We start from the raw sequence: 22,830 nt of genomic DNA on the forward strand, positions 1-22,830 counted from the left end.
TTTTTGATGAAATTCAAGAGCTTTCTGACTCTGCATAGACAAGCTCTCGGATTTCATCAAAATTATCTTCATTTGTGTTCCAAAGATAAGGGCTTACAGGTTTGTAATGACATGGGGGTGAGTAAATAATGACAGAATTTAAATTTTGGGGTAAACTATCCCTTTAAGGCCTGTTCACATCTACATTTATTTTTGCATGAAGTTTCCGTCCAATTTTTCCTATGCAATTTGTCTCTTCAGATCAGTGTGCTACAAATGAAAATGTAGTTTCCTTTACTAACAGGTGGTGGTGCTTACAGAAAATAAAAATACCCAAATTACTAAACAAAATACTGCGGATTGTTCCATGTCTGACACACAATTGTCATATGGAAGAAATTAAGTGATCCAGGATTTACATTTTTCAAACAGCTATTGAGATTTTTGTATTAACAACGTGCTTTTCAAACAACACCTAATACATGAGTATAGAGTCCTGAGAGCCAGTTCTGGATTCTTATTTTACTATTCAGTTGCTTAGCATAGTCTGTTTGTGAACACCACCAAGTTGTAGTGTTATTAAACAGCAGTAAAGCACAGATCTTAGATATTAGTTGACCAGCTTTATTTGCAGTGTAATGGAAAAATATTTAGAATGCCTCTCTGTAAAAAAAAAAGTTGCATTAATATCATACAAAAGTTTATGTCGATCTGAAAAGACATAAACAGTTGTTCATTCAAATTAAAATGTTTATTGCAACAATTTTTTACACTAAACATTAATCTCAGTGTAAACCCCACGTCTTGACAAACACATTCATTATTGAGTGCAACGACCACATCTCAACATCCAATCAACAACTGATGTATAGAACCAAGTCCCTGCCATACATTTTTCTTTCTTTTTCGATTGCCCTCTACCCCCTGAGTGTTCTGGTTTGAGACGTCACCCTACATTGGCACCAAGACTTTATGTCTCTATCTGTCTTCCAGAAGCCTCTCTTAATGCCGTCTCTCAGGCACTCAGGGGTGTGTCTGTGAGACGGCGTCTGGAGGGTTTTTGAACTACTTTACATGTGTTGCTCTTTCTCAACAACTCCTGCTGCTGGATATGATACTGAAATAAATCACTTTCTCCTTTCCTTTCCTTTCCTTTCCTTTCCTTTCCTTTCCTTTCCTTTCCTTTCCTTTCCTTTCCTTTCCTTTCCTTCTTCCTTCCTACCTTCCTTCCTTCCTTCCCTCTTTTTTCCTTTCCTTTCCTTTCCTTTCCTTTCCTTTCCTTTCCTTTCCTTTCCTTTCCTTCCTTCCTTCCTTCCTTCCTTCCTTCCTTCCTTCCCTCCCTCCCTCCTTTTTCCTTTCCTTTTCTTTCCTTTCCTTTCTATTAATATCCTTTCCTTCCTTCCTTCCTCCCCTCCCTCCTTTTTCCTTTCCTTTCCTTTCCTTTCCTTTCCTTTCCTTTCCTTTCCTTTCCTTTCCTTTCCTTTCCTTTCCTTTCCTTCTTCTTTACCTCCTTTTTCCTTTCCTTTCCTTTCCTTTCCTTTCCTTTCCTTTCCTTTCCTTTCCTTCCCTTTCCTTCCCTTTCCTTTCCTTCCTTCCTTCCTCCCCTCCCTCCTTTTTCCTTTCCTTTCCTTTCCTTTCCTTCCCTTTCCTTTCCTTCCTTCCTTCCTTCCTTACCTCCTTTTTCCTTTCCTTTCCTTTCCTTTCCTTTCCTTTCCTTTCCTTTCCTTTCCTTTCCTTTCCTTCCTTCCTTCCTTGTCTCCCTCCTTTCCCTTCTTTCTTTACTCTTTTTCTTATTATTTCCTTCCTTTACTCGTTTCTTTCATTTTTCTTCCCCTTCCCATTCCTGTTCTACTTCTTTCTTTTTATTTGTTTTCTTGTCTCTCTTTCTTCCCTCTTTTTGTCCCTTATTCCTACCTTCTTTTTTCCTTCCCCTGTTCCTTCCTTCCTTCTTACTTTTCTTTTTTAATTCCCATCCACCATTTTTTTCTTCCTTACTTCCTTCTTCCCATCTTTTCCTCCCTTGTTCATTACTTCCTTCTATACTTCTTTTTTATTTTCTTCACTTCTTCCTCCCTCCCTTCTGTCCTTCCTTCCTCAGTTCATGTTTCTCTTCCCTTATTTCTCTCCTTTCTTTCAAAACCTCTTCCCTGTCTGCTCACAAACAAGCTCAAGTACAGTCATTGGGCAGTTTATGTTTGTCAATCTGGACATATGCAGTCAACAAAGATGGAAGGGCCAGGAAGGGAAAAGAGTGGCTGCTCAAGAAATTTATAACTAGCATCATTCACACACCCCCACCCCTCTCTGAGACACACACACACTCTAGAAAACACACATGCAGACACACACTGCAGCCTCTAAGAAAAGCAGCCGCATCAGTTTTCAGAGCAACGCTCTCTCCTTTTCCCCCCTCCCTTCTCTATCTCACTCTCTCCCAGTCTCATGCTCACCCACTCACTCTCCCTCCTCTTCTGCTTTATCTCCGTCGCACATTCTATCGCTTGCTCTCTCTCTCTCTCTTGTTTCCGCGCTCTCTCTCTCTCCCTCTGCTTGCTTCTCTCACACTCTGTGTGCCTGTGTTTCTGCCAAGGTCTGAGTCTTTCAGTGTGGGAATGTAGCAAGCTCAGAGACAGGACTGCCTTTGAATTCTGGTGCAATGACGGATGCAGGGCAGAGGCTCGGATGTACACTGACAGAACGGGAGAACTAAGGGCAGGGATTGGGGAAAGGATCTGATGGATTTAACCCTCGCAGCCGTCTCTGCCTGATCACAGTACATCATTCTCCCCCGCTCCGCTGTTCTCTCCTGTGGGGTGGATTACCGGCTGCCCGTGTCCACTGATGCACCGCTGTAGAGACTAGAGGGAAGATCCAAGCTGCGTAGCCAGAGACGAAGTGCCGTGTCGGGGGACAGTGAGAGAGACGCAGAGCTGTCCCTTGAGTGGAGCTGTGCTTCTGCCGCTACCTGAGCTTCTCCACACACACACACATATATATGCACGCACACTCACACACACATACAGAGGCAGGGCTGCGCCAGCCGCGACGACCGATGCGTTAATGCAGCTGTGAGAGAAGATCTGCAGCAGGGAGCTGCCCTCGCTCAAACACTCACGGATTTATAAGGAAAATTTGACTCCGGGTAGAACGCCGACGGATCCGCAAAACTTAATTTTTGTTCTGTTTTTCATCCCTATATATGGAGCGTCTTGGGAATTACCTTCGGTTCCACGGAAGCTGAACTAAACAGAGGCTTGTTCCCAAAACCCGCTCTTCTCCCAAACCCAGTCCTTTTTGATTCCTGAGTGTGTGTGTATGTGCGTGTATGTGTGCGTGTGTACGTGACTATTGGTGTCTTCGAGCTTTAGGGTTTGTTTATTGTATTTGTAAAGGATTACAGTTTATATGTTCATATATATATATATATATCTCTATAGGCTGATGTTTGCTGTGCTGTTCATATGAGTAGTCAGTATTGCATGTATCTGTAGCTGTGGAAGAGTGTTAAATGAATATTAATGAGATGCCCAGTTTTGGCTCCCTCCCCAGCCCCCTCCGCTGCTTGCACTACTTCCTGGCTGGGCCCTGAACCCCAGAAGCATGAGTGAGAGAACGGCACTAGGGGCCACCATGGAGACCATGACCCTGGAGGAGCCCGGGGGTGAACAAGCCTCTCCCCGGGCCCCAGGGCCCCTCCGCTGTGGCCCCTGTGCGGTGTGGCCCCGCCAGCAGACCTGGCTTTGCGTTGTGCCCCTGCTGATGGGCTTTGTGGGCCTAGGCCTCAGCCTGATGCTTCTAAAATGGATTGTGGTGGGCTCAGTGCAGGATTACGTCCCGACTGACCTGGTGGACGCCAATCGCATCGGACAAGACCCTATTTTCCTGTCTAAACCCAGTGCCCTGCCCAAGGGTTCCGATGGCTCCACGTCTACCACTTCCGCCATGCCCTCAGCGGCTCCGGGTTCAGCGACCCGAGCGGCTGAGGGTACAGGTACAGTGCAAAGGACTCGAATTGGGCAGCCCTCAAACCACACGGCCAGTAGCAGTAGCAGCAGTGGAGGAGGTGGCGGGGCCTTAGGAGGAGGCTCGGGAAACAGAGCTCCACACCTGCATAACAGAGTGGGAACACGATTGACCAATACCACCACCGCCACCCGAGACACCAATCCCGTCCTGCCGGGAGGAAAGGAGGTGACACCGCGCAGCACCACTGTCCGAAAACCTAACGGGGATGGCGGGAGCCGAAATGCATCTCCTTCGGCACGGGCTGGGCCACCGAGTACGACCGCCACAAGCACGACAACCACTACGATTATGACGAGCACAACCACCACCCAAGCGGCCCAACCGACCTCTACCCTCGCGTCCCCTTCCAAGCCCGGTCAACGCTGGAACCATGGGCGCTCCTCCAAGGGCCCTTCAACCAAGCCTACTCGCCCACACCATCGCTTCAGGACACGTAAGTGTAATCAACTAAACATTTTGATTATATACATGCATGTTTGTGTGCATGAGCTTGTCAGTCTGTGATGACATGATTTAATGAAACACCATTATTTTTTTTTTGTCATATAGCCACATTATTTGGTAAGGTCTTATTATTTTGCTTCTTTCCAATAAAATTTCATCTTCTTATGCATCAGGATTGATACCTATTCCAGCTCTCTTCTAGGCATTACAAAAGAGGCAGTCAAGCAGTCTAATAGTGTTCGTGCTTGCTGCTGAGTTCATTAGTTCTGCATGTTAATGAGAGAGCACATAGGCGACTGTTTTTCATCTCTGCCTTTATCCTCTCTGTATCATGTGGACACAGTGCTGCCCACTTGCTCTGTTTGTTTCATATCAGTTTTCAGGAATAATGACTCCCAGTGTTGCAGCTTCCGCTTTTTTCCCAACAGCATTAGCATGCTCTCCCATTTAAAGTAGGTCTATTGTTAGAGAGAGATTTTGCCTGATCTAAAGCAGACGCTCAAGGTGAGAAGAGGAGAAACAGATAGAAGGCAAAAGAGGAAGTGTAGTGCTAGTGAGGGTGCTGGCTGCTCTCGTCCTGTCAGTGGAGATCAGGTCTTAGGGTGGAGATTCCATTTAGATAAGTAAAGATATGAGTACTGCAGTAGGTATGGTAGGTAGACTTGAGGCAGTGGATACACGCTAAGACACTCACGCAGGGAGTGTGTGCACACGCACACACACACACAAACACACACTAGAGAGAACTGAAGAAGAGAGATATGAGTGCGTTGCAAATGGGAAAAAGTATTGACATTGTAATCTGTGTGTACATGACTCCATGTATGTCCTTATACATCTGTATGATAATGCTGTCAGTTCCAGTGTCAGCATTGCTATTTTAAAATTGTAGCTGTCAGGCCACAAGCTACCTATATTTTTGTCAAGCTGGTAGTTCGCTACATTAAGGCTACTATTACTTATTCTTTTAAATGCATACCTTTCTTGGTTATTTTCATATTTTACAATTTAATTAGCTGTGTTTGTCTGGAGTTAAGATAGTGGGGGTTTTAAAATGAATGAGCAATGTCATTTAGGGTTGATATACTAATGATGTAAAAATACAGTAAATTTTGAAATATTATTGCAGTTTAAAAGAACTATTTTCTATTTGAATATATTTAAAATGTAATTTCACCCTGTGATGGATTTTCAGCAGTCATTACTCCAGCCTTCAGTGTGACATGATCTTTCATAAATCATTCTGATATGCTGATTTGGTGCTCAAGAAACATTCCTTAATTATTATTGATGTTGAAAATGTATCTGTGTTGAAATATTTTTGTTGAAACAAGGATGCATTTGTTCATTCACATGAACCCTGAACAAATCAATTCAATTGAATGAATCTGACATAGCAGTGCTACATGTGAGAGACATTTCAGCAGGGAGCATGTTTGATTGTTCCCACATTTGGCCACACTATATGCTACACATTGGTAAAAACAGCTTGTTATTGGAAAAGCTACACTATTTCGAAAGACGCCAATCTGTGAGTTTGTTAGATAGTGAGTTTGAGTTAGTTACTCTCAAGCCTGAAAGAATGTGTTATCAAAAACAAAATCCAAGTCTGAAGTTCTGTAAAAATTGTGTTTTATTAGGAAATGGGGAATTAGAATTATCCTGCGTGCTAATTTGATGTACCTCTGTAATCAAATCTGGAATTTTGTTTATTTATAAAGCAAGGTGTTAAAAGCAGGCCATCCATTTTGTGTCAGCACCAATTAGCTGGTGTGGAGTTTGAATGTCATCCAGTCCTGGGACTTTAAACAGCCCCTCACAATAAGAAGACAATTGCAGAGATAACTTAAATGCATTTCACATTACTGCTCCCGCTTCTTCTACAATAATTGTATCTTGGAAATCACAGAGAGGTTTATAGCGCATACAAATCTAAGCAGTTAACCGTGGTTTGTGTGTTCTCATAAGGAAAGCAAGTCAAGATCTGCTTCTTTATGCCCCTGGGCTACGTTCCGAGAGCTGACATATTTAAAAAATATATATGTATTTTTTTTCTATAGTTATGAGTGAATATGTAAACTGAATCCAACACCCTAGTCAACAGTGGGAACATAGCAAACTGCTTGTATGAAAAGAAGCTGATGTATAATTTAATACCACACGTTCTCACTTTCACAGTGCAGTGAATTTTCTCTTGAGCTGAAAGTGCCCTGGAGCGAATACTGATAAGGGAAGGGTAGGGGCAAAGGAGGGCCCTGACCCTAGGGCCAGAGAAGGACGAGAAACCATGCTTTTGGCCAGGGTTCTTGCAGACCACATGGCTGTCTTTTTCATTTATTAATACGTTGACATTGTCTCTGTCAGGGTCATTGCTAAAACTCACAGGACATGTGACAAAGTTTTAATAATTGGGCCCCTTTTCCCAGTCTATATATCTGTGAATTGGTGATTTCTTAGTACAAATATTAAAATGGCTAATGAAAAGCAAGCAAGCAAAATATATATTAGTTTGGGGCTGGTAACATTTTTAAATGTTAAAAGGCTGCATTTATTGTATTAACTATACTGTAAAGCTGTAATTTTCCCAATAGCATTTGTAATTTTGAAATAATATTGCAATTTAAAATTACTCCAGTCTTCAGTGTCACATGATCCTTCAGAAATCATTCTAATATGCTGATGGAGTGTTTAACAAACATTTCTTAACCCAGTTGGTAACCCAAATGGTAGTGCTGCTTACAGGGGTCATCGGATGCTAAGTTCACTTTTACATGTTGTTTGAACATTAATGTGTGTTGGGAGTGTATGTACAAATCTATCCTATAATGAAAAAATCCATGCAGTTTTTTTTTAATTCATCTGTAAAAATAATATTCCCTTTTTCGTTGTGGCATCACACAGACAGAGGCTGCTCCCACAATAGTTGATTGACATGAGCATCTTACTTAAGATCAGTTGTAACAGTCTAACCTTTATGTTTTGATGCCAGAGCAAGGATGTAAGTTAGACAAGAATTGAGTGATTGAGGTGTTGTGTTGTTGGATGCAATAGTGAACGTAGTGGTTGTCATTTACCCCCCGACATCTGAGCTGCTGAAGATGCAGTGCATTACGTTTGTTTGTGAAGGGAATGCACCTCCCGATCTACATATATCTGTCTATGTTCGCACAAATCATTCATGATCCAGCTTCACTTACAGCAGTAAGTTTAAGGTTTTTTGAGTTTAAGGGTTTTTAAATGAATCTTTGCGATCGCCTTTCCTAATAATGTGCTAGTTAGCAAGTTTAGCGGCTAAATGCGGCTAAAGTAAACATGCTCGTCACTCCACGGAGAGAAGAGAGGGGCGGGGCGAGCAGAGCTTATTTGCATTTAAAGAAGCCTCGACCAGAATGGGATGATTTTTGCAGAGCTGATTTTGGCAAGGTAAAAAGGGTGTTGTTTTACACTACCATTGAGAATTTTTTTAACCAAAGTATAATATAGACTTTTCATTAAGAAAAAGAATTATATCAACTTGTGGAAAATGGGGACCCCTTTAATAGATGTTTTTAAATAAATAATAATATTATATTTAATAAAATATTTAACTTGACCAAAATCTTAGTGGGCACCCCACTCACAGGGTCCATGACACGTGATTTACCTGATTTGCACACACAACAGAAATCATAGTTGCATGTCGCATTAATGCAGTGATATGCTTTGTTAAACAGTGTATAGCTTCCTGAAAGCGTGTGGAATTTCTTTATATTGTGAAATATGAGACGGTTGGAGCACAGACTTGATTCTTGAAATAGATCTGCATCAAACAAGAGAGGTGTTATTGTTGGGCCAAGTTGTTTCATGAATAGAAATGGCAAATAGAAATAGAGTAGTGGACTGTAAGTTGGATTTTGAATGTGCAATATTGTGTCGGGTAATACATCACTGTATAATATAATACAAGCCCGTTCCGCCCCTGCTTGGACTTTCTCTCCGAGGATCGTCTGAGAGGGAACATGATGAAATGCACTGGTAGCGGCCATGTGCGAACGCATTCATCTTTACGACTGCAAAATGATCTCATGTTTTGGTGGGACTTGTATGGTAATGCACCGGGAGAGACTATGTTGTATTTTCCATAGGAGCCCAATTGAATAAGCGAGACACTAACATGGTTTAAAAATCGCCCCAACGAGAGTGCATCTCTCATTCGTATCTGTATTATTATCCCATTGTTCTGAAGGATGACATGCAGCCGTCCATTAGCCGCAGCACTGAAACCTGAGCCGCTCATCTTCTTCCCTGCCTTCCGACTCCATTTCTTTCACCCTGATGCACATCATCCTTCGCCTTTACATTTAATACTCTAATATTATCCTTTATTCTGTCTTCCTCCTCCTCCTTCTTATCCTTATTTCCTAGTCTTCATGCCTGAGTTTCCCGTATGTGTTTTTCACAGTTTGTCTCCATGTCCTGTCTATGTTCGGGGTTGATTTGGCTCAGGGGCCAAGCCTCATTACTTCCTGTGTAAGGAGGCAGTGGGCGGCTGGCGCTCTAAATGCAGCTGGCTATCTGCCTTTGGGGGGCGGGGATGCTTCTTCACTGACACATCATTGTGATTCCACGCACACCTTCCGCGGCACAGTCGGAAGCCGGCGTGGTTGAGCGGATTTTGTCAGGTATGAAAGCGCAGCGGCATTGGGAGAGAGACACCGAGTACATGTCAGGCTAAAGCCTGGGGAAAAACATAGCCAGAAAATCACACTCCGGCTGCTAAAATAGAAGGCTCGAGGATGAGAAAAGCTCTGACGTGGCGATTAATAATTTTGACGTACTAACACGTAGCACGCGCTCGAGTGCGGCGCACGCCGCAACCCCCGTGGCTCCGGAGAAGAAGGTGTACCATAAAATCATACACAGGGATTAAAGACAGAAATCCATTTAGCGCCGTCTCATGGGAGGTCAGCGAGGCTTTCGCCCGGGCCAAGAGGAGTGCAGTTCCAGCTGCTGCTGCCACACTGCTCTCCCCAGATACCAGCAACAGGGTAGCCACGTGATGCTCGACCACCAATCACAACCGTAGAGGCTCAGAGAGTGAGAGACGAACCTTGAGGGAGAACTTCTCACTCCACCTGATGTTTTCCAGGCCGCTCCGAAATGAAGTACCGCTTTTATCTTGCAGATTAACTGACTTTTATCGGCAAAAAGTGACGTGACATTTTCAGCGGACTTCCGAGATGTCCTCATGGTCTTTGTGTAACTGTGCACTTACAGACAGTCCTCTCCGGAGCGGCCTTGTTTGTTAGTGACATTTTAGTACGCTGTGAGCACCGGGCTCTCTCCTCTGTCTGGAGAGAGGGCGAGATTAATGCGCCCCGATGTGTACTTGCGGTAAGTGGCAGTGAAGGCCATCTTAGGCTTCTTTAATGTCACCGTGTGATTTATGTGGACAAAATGTCCGCTGGGAAGCCGAGAGTTTGGGGGGGACGAATGTGTCGCAGTGGAGGCTAAAATATTAATGCACGGAAAGAGAAACATGTAGAACGCATGTGGCAGGAAGTGTAAATAATTGATGAGGCCTCTTTTTAAAAGTGGTGGGGATGTCCCATTCCAAGCACTGGGAAATGGACTCGTGTGTGCATGTTTTTCACCGCAACGCAGCCTTGCGACATAAGTGATACGATGGAGCATTTCATAGACAAACACACCATGCCACAACCTGCTTGTACCCGTTTTATGATGGAGCTTGTACCCGTTTCATGGACAAACACACCATGCCACAACCTGCTTGTACCTGTTTCATGGACAAACACACAATGCCACAACCTGCTTGTACCCGCTTGTCCTCCTTTCCTTGTGCGGCTTCTCTTAACCTTTTGTAGTCCACAGATAAATAGGAATTGCAAAATGATCCAGTACTGAGAAAAGCAATATCTTAGGAAGTGAAAGTGAATTTTTGGAGCACTTGCCTACTCAAAAGACTTTCTGTGCTGGCCAAGTCTGGTCTGGTGACCAAACCTGAGGTGTTTCTAGCTTTTTATCAATATTAGAGCACAGAACTGCCTATCAGAAAAAAAATGTTCCCATATTTTAATAAGCTGTCATTGCTTGCAGTAAAGAGTTGTTCAAAAGCTTCATCGCTGACAAATGATAGAAGGCGTTTGCAAATTTTGCTTCCCACACTGAATTGTAAATAAACATTTCATCCAGTGCACTTTGTTTTTTGTCTTCTAAAGTATCCCGTTACTTCAGTGTGAGAAACTGCAAATGATTCAGTGAACTCTCTGAATGAATCATATGCAATCTCCATCAATCAAGGATTTATCAGCAAAATTTTACTGGGACACAGCTGTATTTCACTAGGGCTTGTGGCCCAATAAAAATGCCGCCCCTGTATGGCTGACTTTGTTCTGTAAAGGTCCTGGTTGCTTTCAAGCTTCAAATAAGCACCATAAAAGTGGTTTTTTAGCACCTTACTCCAAGACTTCTATAGCCTTAAAATAGTTTTGTATAAGAAAAGGACCATGCTGTCTTTGTTGATGTCTTATTTCTTTGGTCTCTTATTGCCTTTCCCACCACCTACCCATTCTTTCATAGGCTGAAACTCACATCTTGTCCTATAACAAGATATGACATGACATTATTGCATACTGCTGTGGCAGAGTAAAGGGGATTACAGTTCAGTTATTGCATATCCCCTGTATTGAATTACGCAAGTTATCAGCTCGCCTCTGAATGGATAGATAAGCATAGATGGAAGTGACATTTGGGCTTTTTGCACCTGGTACGTTGGAATGCTCATAAGAGGCTAAAGTACTTAGAGAAGAATGGTACTGTATGTATTTGTAGATGGAGACTCCATTTTGACACTTTTCTCTAGCTTGAGTTGGCGCACTGGCCTATGGGGAGAGCAGGTGCTGTCAAGCGACTGCATTGAGATGCTTTCCAGGCTCACTTTGGTGCGCTGCATCATCCACCTGGACTGTGGAAATGGCTTGAAAAATGATTAATTATATAAATATAATCGTAATATTCTTATAATTTTCATGGTGATACGGGTGATACAAATAAATGATCAGGGCGCCTAGAGATGTGGTGGTTACTGATTTGTTGGATAATCATCTTTTTAAAAAAACAGATGATTTCTTTTTTTGTTTTGTGATATAAAATGCATTGAATTAATTATAATGTATCCAAATTCAGTCTAACCGTAATTGTTATGAGCAATCCATTGGACCTGTTGGCCTCCATAATCATCCCCAAAATCTCACTATTAGTGACGGCCTTGAATATTTCTGTTTAAATTATATAAGCTATTCTGCACTGAAAACCTGAAAAAGCACTGAAAAAGGTCTTGCTAATAACAAATGACGTATCCTTATCAAATACTTTAAGACTTTTTTAATAAAGAAGAATAAATTTCCCAGTGTACCTCATTTGTGTATTATTAAAAAAAAAAAAAATGAGGCTGGTAATACTAAGCATTAAATTATGAATGGACCTAATTTGTGATGAATTAAGCGCAGAATGATTTTAAAAGCAACTACAGACTGTAAGTGCTAAAAACCCCATTCTTTTCTTAGCAGGTGAAGATGAAACAGTAAAATGAATTCTGAATGCATGAGAAATTGAGACTGTAAACACTGTAATCAGAAAATGATTATTATTGTTACTAGTATGCATTGTTTGGAAAATGAGCTGTGATTGTATACATTTGTGTTTGGAAAAATGGAGAGGGAGAGCGTAAAAGTAGCTTTTGTTTTTGTGTTAAATGTATTTGTAGGACATGTGTGTGTATGAGTGTGTGTGGGCGATGAAAGTGAGCAGAATCGTCCAGAGCTGTAGTGTTGGGATCATTGGTGTAATCCTGGCATGGTAAAAGCTTCGAAGGGATAATGTAAACGACTCCAAGCTCAATGTTGTGCTCACCCCCAAACACTGGCTCTCTTCTAATCTCCCATCTTCCATGTTTATCTCCCTTCCTCATTCCCGTCTGCTTCCCAGTAACGATCCGTGACCCTGGCACGCCGCGTTCCGCCCCAAAACAAAGTTTGCACATCTCCTGAATAATGAGCGGAAGACATGCGAGTCTCAGGGACTCATCGACTCGAGCTAGACGAAGGGCTGCTCAACCTGTCAGGCAACAGTGTGAATTATAAAATAGGATGCTCTGCTGAGGATCTTCTCTCCACAACATCTCTCACTTTCCATTTGAAGTGAAATATTAAATCATTGATAGTTGAGTTACACACCAACAATACCAAGCATTTCTTAAAGCACCTGTCAGAGACAGACAGAAAGGAACTCCAGCGCAGGGAATGTGTTTGATCTGCTCAACATGCAACAAAGCACATAAAAATAGCTCTGTAGAAAAAACGCAGGAAGATGCACTTTGACGTTGGCGCACTCTGGAGTGATGCCTTACTTGCAGTCATTTGCCAAGCATGACATGTAGTTTGTTCCTTTTACCTGAATATACTTGTTGTTCGAATCACACTCAGGTACAAATTCAGGTGTCTGGTACGATTTGTTCCTCCAGGTATGCCAAATATTTCTGGATTTATTCTCTACTGTATTGCTTTTTAAAACGGTCATTTTTTCTCAGCATGTTCCACATTTGGCCTGCATTTTTCCAATGTGTATAGAGAAGAAATGGCATGGTTTTGGGGTTCTTCCGGCAGCCGTCGTTAATTCGGCACGCTTACTAATCTTTACTGGGTAGTGTACTGCAGAAATGTCTGCAATTGCATTCAGCTTCCCCCTGTGGTGCTGGCCCAGATGTCATTACTTAAGGATTTCAGACGGCAGATTTATTGTGCTGCCATCAGGTTCTTGCAAGCACCGTATGTGAAACTGTGTGTGTTTTAGTGGGCACCTAGGGCTAGGTGATATGCTCCAAAATGTTATCACAATATGTTTTCTGTATCTTATGATATCGATATTTATCACAATATTCATTTACCATTAATCAGGAAGGAAATGCTTTCCACATGCTCGATATTTAATGTCAAAATAAGTAATTTGTTCACATTCAAACTGAGTACCTACTTTTAAATTAAGACCCCAGTATATATTTTCTAAATTCTGACTCCTTTTTGTGTTTTACGATTTAATACAAATTTATTACCAAAACATTGTCTAATTAAAGGCATAGTTCACCAAAAAAATAAAAATTCTGTCATTAATTACTTACCCTCATGTCGTTCCAAACCTGTAAGATGTTCATCTTCGGAACACAAATTAAGATATTTCTAATGAAATCCGACAGTTTTCTGACCCTGCATAGACAGCAACGCAACTACCACGTAGTAAGGACATCGATAAAATAGTCCATGTGACATCTGTGATTGGGGGGTGGGTAGGGACGAGGTGGCGGATGCAGTGTGGAGAGCTGCTTCTGGGACGCTTCAAAGAGCCGTGGCGCAGCATTGACTAGAGAGGCCGCGATCTGCTCCGGTGGCCGTGTTGGAGCCATAGCATGCCACAGATGTGTGCAGTACAGGGGGTTTGAAACACATGCCGATGCGTGGCTGGTGTAAACACAAGCATTGATTAGAGTCGATACTTTTTGTGTGCAAAGAAAACAAAATGCTGTCTATGCAGGGTCAGAAAGATTTTGGATTTCATCAAAAATATCTAGATTTCTGTTTTAAAAAAACAACATGAGGGTGGGTAATTAATGACAGAATTTTCATTTTTAGATGAACTACCCTTTAAATTTGTTGTTTGGTTTTTCACAAAAGCATGTGAAGTGACTCTCAGAGCAGCTCTGGAGATGAAGTTTATGATTGTCATCATATGTTGAGACAGCAGATGCTGAAAACACAGTCAGTGTTGCATGTGTTTCAGTTTGTGTAGTAGATGAAACTATGACATTCATTGCCACAGAGTCATACAGAACATGTAGATGCATCAGCGGCATGCACTGATTGGCTGTTGAACATTTATTTCTGCTGTGTGATTGGCTGTTAGATTAATCCATATTGAGTAAATGGCTGCATACACACTGCAAGTTTCAAGAGTGACAACCGCATTGAGAGTCAAATAAATTATCGTTCCATGTGTGTACAAAACAGCAGTCTCTCCCGCATTTGTAACCATAGCAACATTTCGGCATCTTGCGGGGGTGAATAAGAATTTAGCTGTTTGATATCTGCACTTTTTTGGCTAAAAAATCTTTTGTCCATTGATTTTAACTAAACTACCGCTGATCGGCATGCTGTGTGTTTTGTTTATGCTTGGGAGGCTGTTTTAGTGTTGAGTGTTTTTTGTGCTTCTCCTTGTTTGTTGTTTTGCATGCAGATCTGGCAACACATTTTACCGCAGGGCTCATGAGCGCAACTAGCCCTGTGTCAAAATGTTGAGAAAAAAGGTTAAGACTTCTTTCACTGTTATTTTCTTGCATCTCACATACAGACAAAGACACATTTCTGATGCACGTTAAAATACATCATTAACAACTAATTGTTCAGTTCAGTTCCGTACTGCGTAGAATTTCTGTAAAAGCGATTGTCACTCCCACATTTTAGTGAATTATGTTTGTACAGAACGCGATTAAGGTGTAAAAGGTGAACTGACAACTGAATTTAGCTGCAGTGTGTATGTGGCCAATATGTCCAGAGCTTACTGTATAATAGCTATTTTATTGTGATCTTAATATGATATTGTTTATCACCCAGCCCTATGGGTACCTATATACATGTAGCTTGTCCAAGTCTCTTTCAGGTTTTTCTGAAAGGTTCTGAGATTCTGTATTGTTACTTGCAATTTCAAGGAGCTACAGTAATTCGCATGCTTACTAGTTTTCCAGAAAAGTAGTCAGCTAGTAGAATATTCACGGGTCAGTGTTTACCTTATGAAAATGATTCACCATACGCCTTGCAGCATCAGCGGTCTTAGCTGTTTTTGGCAAGTCCAACGCTGTGTTTACGGAGAGCGTGTGAGGGGAGAGAATGTCCACGCAGCTGAGATGACGCGGGCGAGAAACAAAAGCGTGCATCATCTCCGTTGCCAGATTCATGCTGTTTGCATTGTCGTGCACAAACAGTCATGTCTCGGTCGTGTCATTTCTGTCAGCCACTTCGTGACATGATTAGTTTCAGCTTGCAAGGAATTTTGACTTGTCTGTGAATGCTCGAAGTGAACACGGAGCTTGTCAGCTGTCAGTGTGATTTACGTACAGTATAACATGTTTATTAATGTAAAGTTGTTGTTTTTATTTTTTTATTTTATGTTTTTAACTATTCCAAAAAAAGTTTGTGGTGGCTCTGGTTCACTCTGAGGTGAGAAAAGACTTAATAACTTTTAAACCTTTTTTTTAAGCACTTCTAAATATCTCAGTATTTACATGTTATTTTTTCTGTTTACAAATGTTTTAAATATGTGACAAACACTTTTTAATTTAAATTGAAAAATAAAAAAAAAATACATATATTTTCATTTTATTTGGTTCTGTAAATATTTATTATGTTTTATTTTAAGAAATGTTTGAGGTAGATTAGACATGCATTATATTTAATATATAGTATAGAAATTATGTGATTCAGATATATTCTGCAAAATTACATACAGATTGTATAATAATCATTTGGAATGTTTTGGCTTTAAAGGTTACTATATAAAGCTAATGTCCTTCAGCCCTACCAGGATGCAGTGTGTGAACTGACGCAGATTGCTCCTGCTGTTGCCAATTATTGCACTAAAGCAACTGAAAATCATGTGATCCAAAATTAGTCAACACAGCCCCAAAATGTCGACTCTGGCAGAACTAAATGAGTCTGCGCAACCCCTAATGCTTACACACATACCTGGAGTTCATGTCGCACTTAGGCTGTAGAGTTCAAAGACTCCCCTTTTCACCTTGTCAAACATGCACATCTCTGCAAATATTTTGCGGTCCGCTTTCCAGCTCTCTCTCTCCGTGGCTTGGCTGTAGGCGTGCTGTGCATACAGGCCCTTCAACATTAAATATGAGCACTTTGATCCCAGCGTGGCATACTGCTCTGCAGGAATATGATAAGATGTGCTCGAGCATGCCGTCTCAAGTAAAATTAAGGCTAGTGGCCTTTCCCACACCTGTCTTATCTGTGCTTGTGTGTGTGTGTGTGTCCCCTCTGGAACTCATTCAGCCATCTGGATGGAAGGACTGTTAATGTATCCTTTGTGAGTGGCTCCCCTCCCTCCTTTGTGATGGCAAACATCACAGTGTGGATGCGGTTTGCCATCCATCCGTTCGTCCAACCAGGCCAGTGAGCTTCAGAGGGAATAATAAAGATTGAGAAAAGATATGGCTTGGAGATTTGAGAGTCACGGTAAATGGATGGATTTCCCTTTCTGCCCAACAGCCTCCCTTTTTTGTTAAAAAATATTATTTTTTCTGTTCAAAAGCAGTGTGTATCTTTTCAAGGTGCACCGTGACAGCTATAGATGCGTGTTTGTGAGTTGATTTTAGCATGGCAGCATGTGCTGAAAATGTTCTGTGTTATGGTGGTTGTGACGATAAATGTGTTTTATGTCTGTTTTTTTTTTTTTAGATGTTTTTGACAGGTCTCATGCTCAACAAGCCTGCATTTGTTTAATCAAAGTACAGCAAAGCAGTAATATTGTAGGGCTAAATATAATGTAAATTATGTAAAATACTGAAATATGTTGTAAAAAAACCAATGAAAATTGAAATAATTTTAAAAATCACATCGTTTTATACATATTTTGGACTATGGGGGTGGGGGTTTGGGGGGGGGCGCCCTTTTTTCGATGATGTAAAATGGCTGTACTCTACTGGTGCTACCTGTTGCTATTTTTACCGCAACACAATTCTGAAAATAAAATACTTATACAATGACACAGCTACTGGAGAAAGCTTACAGGTGGCGACGGATATAAGTGTAGACCTATACCAAATTTATACCAAATACCAGATTTTCCGCACAAGGACTCTAAATACCCCTGGATATCGTGTGAAATCCGCGCTAAGAAGCTCCTTCAGTGGCTGCGGCTTCATGACAAGCGTCTGCATGTTACATCCTGCCTGGATGGCATCTAGCATTTCTTGTCTCTGCCATTTGTAAACTCTTATCTGTGTTCTGCTAGAAGCCTCAAAAGCATCAAGGCTAAAGTGGAGACAAAGATGCAAGTCTTTAAAAAGTTTTATTCATCCACAGGCACCTTCTCATTCTTTTCTACTCTTTTAATGGTTAGGAAAGCAGTGAAGACTTGCATTGCTTCTCTTGTTGTCCTTTGACTGAAAATGACAACTAAAAGCCGCACAATGTGGCATTGTATCTGTATTTTATTTTCTGAGTTGTGTATTCCAAATTGTCTTGCGGTAAAAATAGCAACAGATAGCGCAAGTAGCTCATCCAGCGCAACCATTTCATCAAAATAATGGCGCCCCCTATAGTTCAAAATATTTATAAAACGATGTGGATTTTTTAAAATAACGCAAGTCTTTAATGGGTTTTCTATCACATATTTCAGTAAGAGACATAATTTACTGTGTTATGTTAGGCCATAGAAGTCTTAATACCCAGGGTACTCTTTAATATTTCATATTTTCAATTTATTCATGTGATGGTAAAGCTGATTTTTCAGCTGTCATTACTTTTGGCTATTTAATGTTACTGTATGAAGCTAATGTCTCACAATTTTTTTTTTTCTAATTGAGAGCGCTATGCATTTTTTCAGTGTACTGTGACAGCTATAGATGTATGTGTGAGATCCTGTTTTCAGCTGAGAGCAATTTGTGTGACATGGGTTATGACGATGGGTGATTTTTTCGTTCTGTCAGGGAGCTCAGTTTGTCCGAAGAGCGGCGAAACAGCCTGAAGGCAGCGTGTTTATAATAGAGCAGTAGAGAGGTAAGGGCTCTGATGCCTGCCTCTCAGTGCTCAATGTCAAAGGCCAGGCAGAGACACTTGTTGTGGTAGATTGCTTGAAGATTGGTTAGATTGCCAATACTTTTTGTGTATGACCATTTGAGAGAGTGAGGGTTTGTATGTGTGTGAAAGGAAAAAACGAGTGTGTTTTACATGTTTGGGAGGAGCTAAATATATTCACGGGGAGTCGGGGACTCTTTGGTTCTGGCAAGCTCAATCTTGCTTCAGGTCAAACCCAGGGCGAACCCATCACAAGCTTGGTGTGCATGGGGGAAAAAAATTCAGCACTTGGGTTTTCGTAATCCACGACAGCTGTGTGGTTTGTGTAGTATTCAGTAAATACCGTGTGTGTGTTTGGGTGTATTTTCTAGATTATGTCATTTGCATTTGTGTGCGTGTATGTGGGCAACGCCTGTTTGTCCAGATGCGGCCAGCTGTGGATCTGGTGTCCTAGATAAGCATGTGCTCGACTCCTCCAGGGCTACATCAGTGAGCTCTGCTTCTGGCCGTGGCTTTGGGCTCTCAGTGTCATCTCTCATTACGGATACAGAGATATATCAAACACACCGGAGAGAAGCATGTTCTCTGTTTATTAATCAGACTAATATTACAGGCTCACAATAAGACAGCATGGTCCATCCCTTACGAAACAAAAAAATGTGGGAATATACTGAAAAATGTAATGCGATATATAGTAAATAATACTTTTACATATACAGTATGGGAAACTATTGATTATATTTTTCAGTATACTGCAAAATATGCGTGGTCCATATGCTGATACAAATTAAAATATATATGACAACGATAACTGCTCTATGTTTTCACATGTAATAGCTATATTTGAAACACTAATTAATTGGGTTAACACATGGGTTGACATAAAGCTGAAAACATATTTATAATCTTTTGTCACTTCATTGTTTGCATAGTTAAACATTTCATGTATAAAAATGTGTGACAGTGAGTGTAAATGTGAAATATATACACACACACATTATGTTATCATATATAAGTAAATATAGAGTCACATTTTTAATTATATGGAAAACAGCAATTCCTTAATATATAATTCAGTATACTGTAAAATATTAACACGATATATTGTTCTGTACATTTCCAATATACATTAAATAATTTAATATATTGATTGTTAATATATGATTATCATTAGTCCTTGCTTGCAGTGTTGCCAGATTGAGCAGATCCCCACCTAATTGAGCAGTTTTGAAAAAATGGCTTGGGTGGGTGGACAAAATGGCTGGGTTGGGGCCAATTTGGTGGTTTTCAAACATCTAAACTGTATAGGCTAATTGGTTAAAAACAAAACCAAAGTGTGCATGTATTGCATCCAATCAGTCACCATGATGTTACTAAACACACACTCCCTCTGCAGAGTCGGCTTATGCTGACGTTGACATCGTCTGCCACACTTTTAGTCAATCACGAGGGATCAGCAGACAGATGTGATGATTCATGAGTGACTGTTTTTTTTAGTGCGATAGGGAATCCAATTTTGAACATATAGCTGTGTATTCAAGCAGTCACAATGCCAGAGTGGCCTGAATATAAGTTACACAGTAAAGAGTAGGCGAGTGACTCAACTCTCAAAACGTGGATTACACCTGTGGAGGTAGATGACATGAAGGCTCTAATATGATGGTAAATCTGAAATCACAGCACAGTTAAATTATTTAATCAAAATCGAAACTGAATATGGGACTTTATGATCCTGTCCTGCATCAGAAAGCTGGTGGACTTGGTTAGTTTTGACTGTGCAAAGTTCTGTATTATGTTCTACAATATACTTTACTAAAGACATGCTGTCTAATGTATAAGCGCAACACAAAGGTAAGCGCATTATTGTTAATTTTTTGTTATTGGATTATCGTACAGTATCAATGATTGACAGTTTTGACTGTAATGGTGTGTATGTTGCTTCTGATCACTTACGTTGGGTACTTTTTCCATTTAAACTGGCTTATTTTGACTGTTGACATTGAAAATGATGCATGTATTTTTATTGCTGTTTTGACATAAGCTGGTGTCTACCTGGATATTTATGTAACATTTATGGTAATTCTCTTTAATGTATTTGCCCTGATTTGATTTGATTTGTTTTCCTAAGACTTTGATATTATTTTTTATACTATTTTGTCATCTTTATTTTGTTTTAAGGAATTAAAAATGGTCTGTTTCAACGTTGATTGACATGGCAATAAAAATTCTATCACATTATCTTGACAGTTAAAGTTTGGGGCATTTTTTTTGATGGATTGGGCAGGTTTTAGTGAGCTTTTAGGCTGGAAATCATCCATCTGATTTGGCAACACTGCTTGCTGGTATGCTGTAACTATACCTAGGGATGCAATGTATGTCAGTGATAAATTATATGATATTCCGTTTATTTAGGCCCCTAGTGTTTATACAAATCAGCTGATAATGTAATGTAAATGTAATCTTTAGAAAACCTCAAAATTTAAATCAATGTTTAGTTACAAAATTAATCTTAAATTTCTTGTTTATCAGTCACAACATGCGAACAATTATCAGCATATTTGCAGTGCAATTTTAATACTGACGAATGCACCATCTCACACCGAAATTTTTTTGAATTGTTGTAGGGTCTTTAAAAATGTGAAATGCACTTACATTTTTCCATCTGCTGCATTTTTCACAGCTCAGCTTGTGATTAGTCAATCAGCATTGTCATGATGTCACTTTGCTGAGGCTCTAGAATGACTAGGCACATTATTGCACGCTCACATATTTAAAAAATATGTGTGTGAACCATGTGCAAAGAGTTGAATTTCAAATCGCACATGCTTACAGGAGTCCTGCTCCAGCTAAGCAACTGTCGTTGAGATTTCTCTAGGTATTATAGAGTCGCTCGGTAGAGGCAGGTGAGATTCTCTCTTTTTGTCCTCTGTCAGGACTGCACAGGACAAACATTGCTCTAAGGGCCTGAAGGAAAGGCAGATTAATGCAACCGGCTTGAATATTTTATATCAAATGTATTAAAGCCTCATACCGCCTCGCTCTTTTTCCATCAGTGTGTAGTCACAGGTCCTGCAGGGTGACTTTGACTGGAGCAGAGGGAGGGTTGCCCCATCCCAGGACTCACACTCTTGTTTGTCACATTTCCTTACCACGTTATTTGATCACCCCGCCCTACACCTTCTGTCTGATTTGCGTTTCGCAAATTTATGATATGAAATATCACTGCTGCCTAGCAGTGTGATGTTCTTCGTCATCTCGCGCACAGGTTTGCGTGCCGTCAGCGTATGCTTGAAGGAATATCCATCTGTTTTTGTTTCAGTGTTCTTTCTGACTGTTCACTCATTTCACCTACACTGGAGGCTTAAATGTTTAGCTACACAATAGACATGTGTTGAATTCATGCTATATGATATGTTTGCGCCATGCTTGCAGTTTGCAAATCTAGTTTAAGAGGATTAGGCCTGACAGCGTCTGCCTCTGTGAGGTCTGCTTAGCAGCGGATGACGCCTGAATGATGCATGTCGGGAATGTGATGACATTGCGATCCTGCGCCGCTCGCTATCGCCCCCTGCTGGCCCGGAGGAACATTTTGGGCTGTTCTGATTGACACCGGATCCTCTCATAGACAATGAAAGAATCAAAGGGCCCGGATCACAAAACGCACTCTCCCACTCATGTGTAATGAGAGCACTTCAGCGACTGTTGTGCCTGATGCTCCGATTTGACCAGCACTTTGCTGTAGGCATAAAGGAATGCCAGAGTCCACATTCCTCATAGCGCCGAGATCAAAGTGATATATTCTCTCTAACGCAGTGAATTAAATCTCGTTGCACTGTGCGAAGCGCACCTTGCCAGGGGTAAGGGTGTATTTAAGTCTGGCCACACACGCTCATTCGATCACTGGCTGCGGTGGCAGCTGCAATGCCTTGGTTGTGTTTTTCTCCTCGCTTGGGCTTATTCATTATGCATACTGTTTAAAATGTCACTCTCCATTTACTGCTGGTCCTAAAACCCTGGGGCTTTGTGCTGAGTAAAGTGTATCCTCCGAGTTCCCATGTGTCTGCTGTTTCTCTGTGTTGTTCTCCCTTACTTGTCTCTTGGTGGGAATGGAATGCTATCCATTCTGCTTTCTGTCCCCTCTTGTACGTCTCTCTCGGTTTCTCTTCTTTCCCCTTTACTGCATACGGCTGTCGGTGTCTCTTTCGTACTCTCTGTGGTGATATGGTTTTCCTTTCAGCCATTACTTCTTTTGCTTTTCATCCCCCTGCTGCTTCTCGCTCGGTTAGGTACATCAGCTGCTGGCTTTCGTCTCAGGCTCAGTATTTTATTAAAATCCTTGTATTTTGTCAAGGCTACAAGCTAACAATTAGCTGTTGTCTGTGCAGCAAGATAAAGCATAGCTTTAAAAAAAGATCACACTAATCGATATGGTTACAAGGTTGCTTCCAATGTGGAAGATAATGTGCCATGTAACGTAAATACAATATTGTTCAAAACTTTTAGGTCTGTAAGATGTTTTTAATAC

The 22,830-nt window shown here is 41.1% G+C and overlaps 1 protein-coding gene across 2 annotated transcripts in view; it reads left to right on the plus strand.

The window, feature by feature from the left end:
- Positions 1-2,107: 2,107 nt before the first annotated feature.
- The window catches only part of nrg3b (neuregulin 3b), a 172,307-nt gene continuing 151,584 nt past the window's right edge, over positions 2,108-22,830 (plus strand). For both annotated transcript variants that reach the window (XM_051124432.1, XM_051124433.1), the window contains exon 1: positions 2,108-4,438. In XM_051124432.1, the coding sequence (XP_050980389.1) occupies positions 3,580-4,438 (859 nt within the window). In that variant the 5' untranslated portion in view covers positions 2,108-3,579. The remainder of the gene's footprint in view (positions 4,439-22,830) is intronic.

This window comes from Labeo rohita, chromosome 12 (genome assembly GCF_022985175.1).
Source record: "Labeo rohita strain BAU-BD-2019 chromosome 12, IGBB_LRoh.1.0, whole genome shotgun sequence".
Lineage (NCBI taxonomy): Eukaryota > Metazoa > Chordata > Actinopteri > Cypriniformes > Cyprinidae > Labeo > Labeo rohita.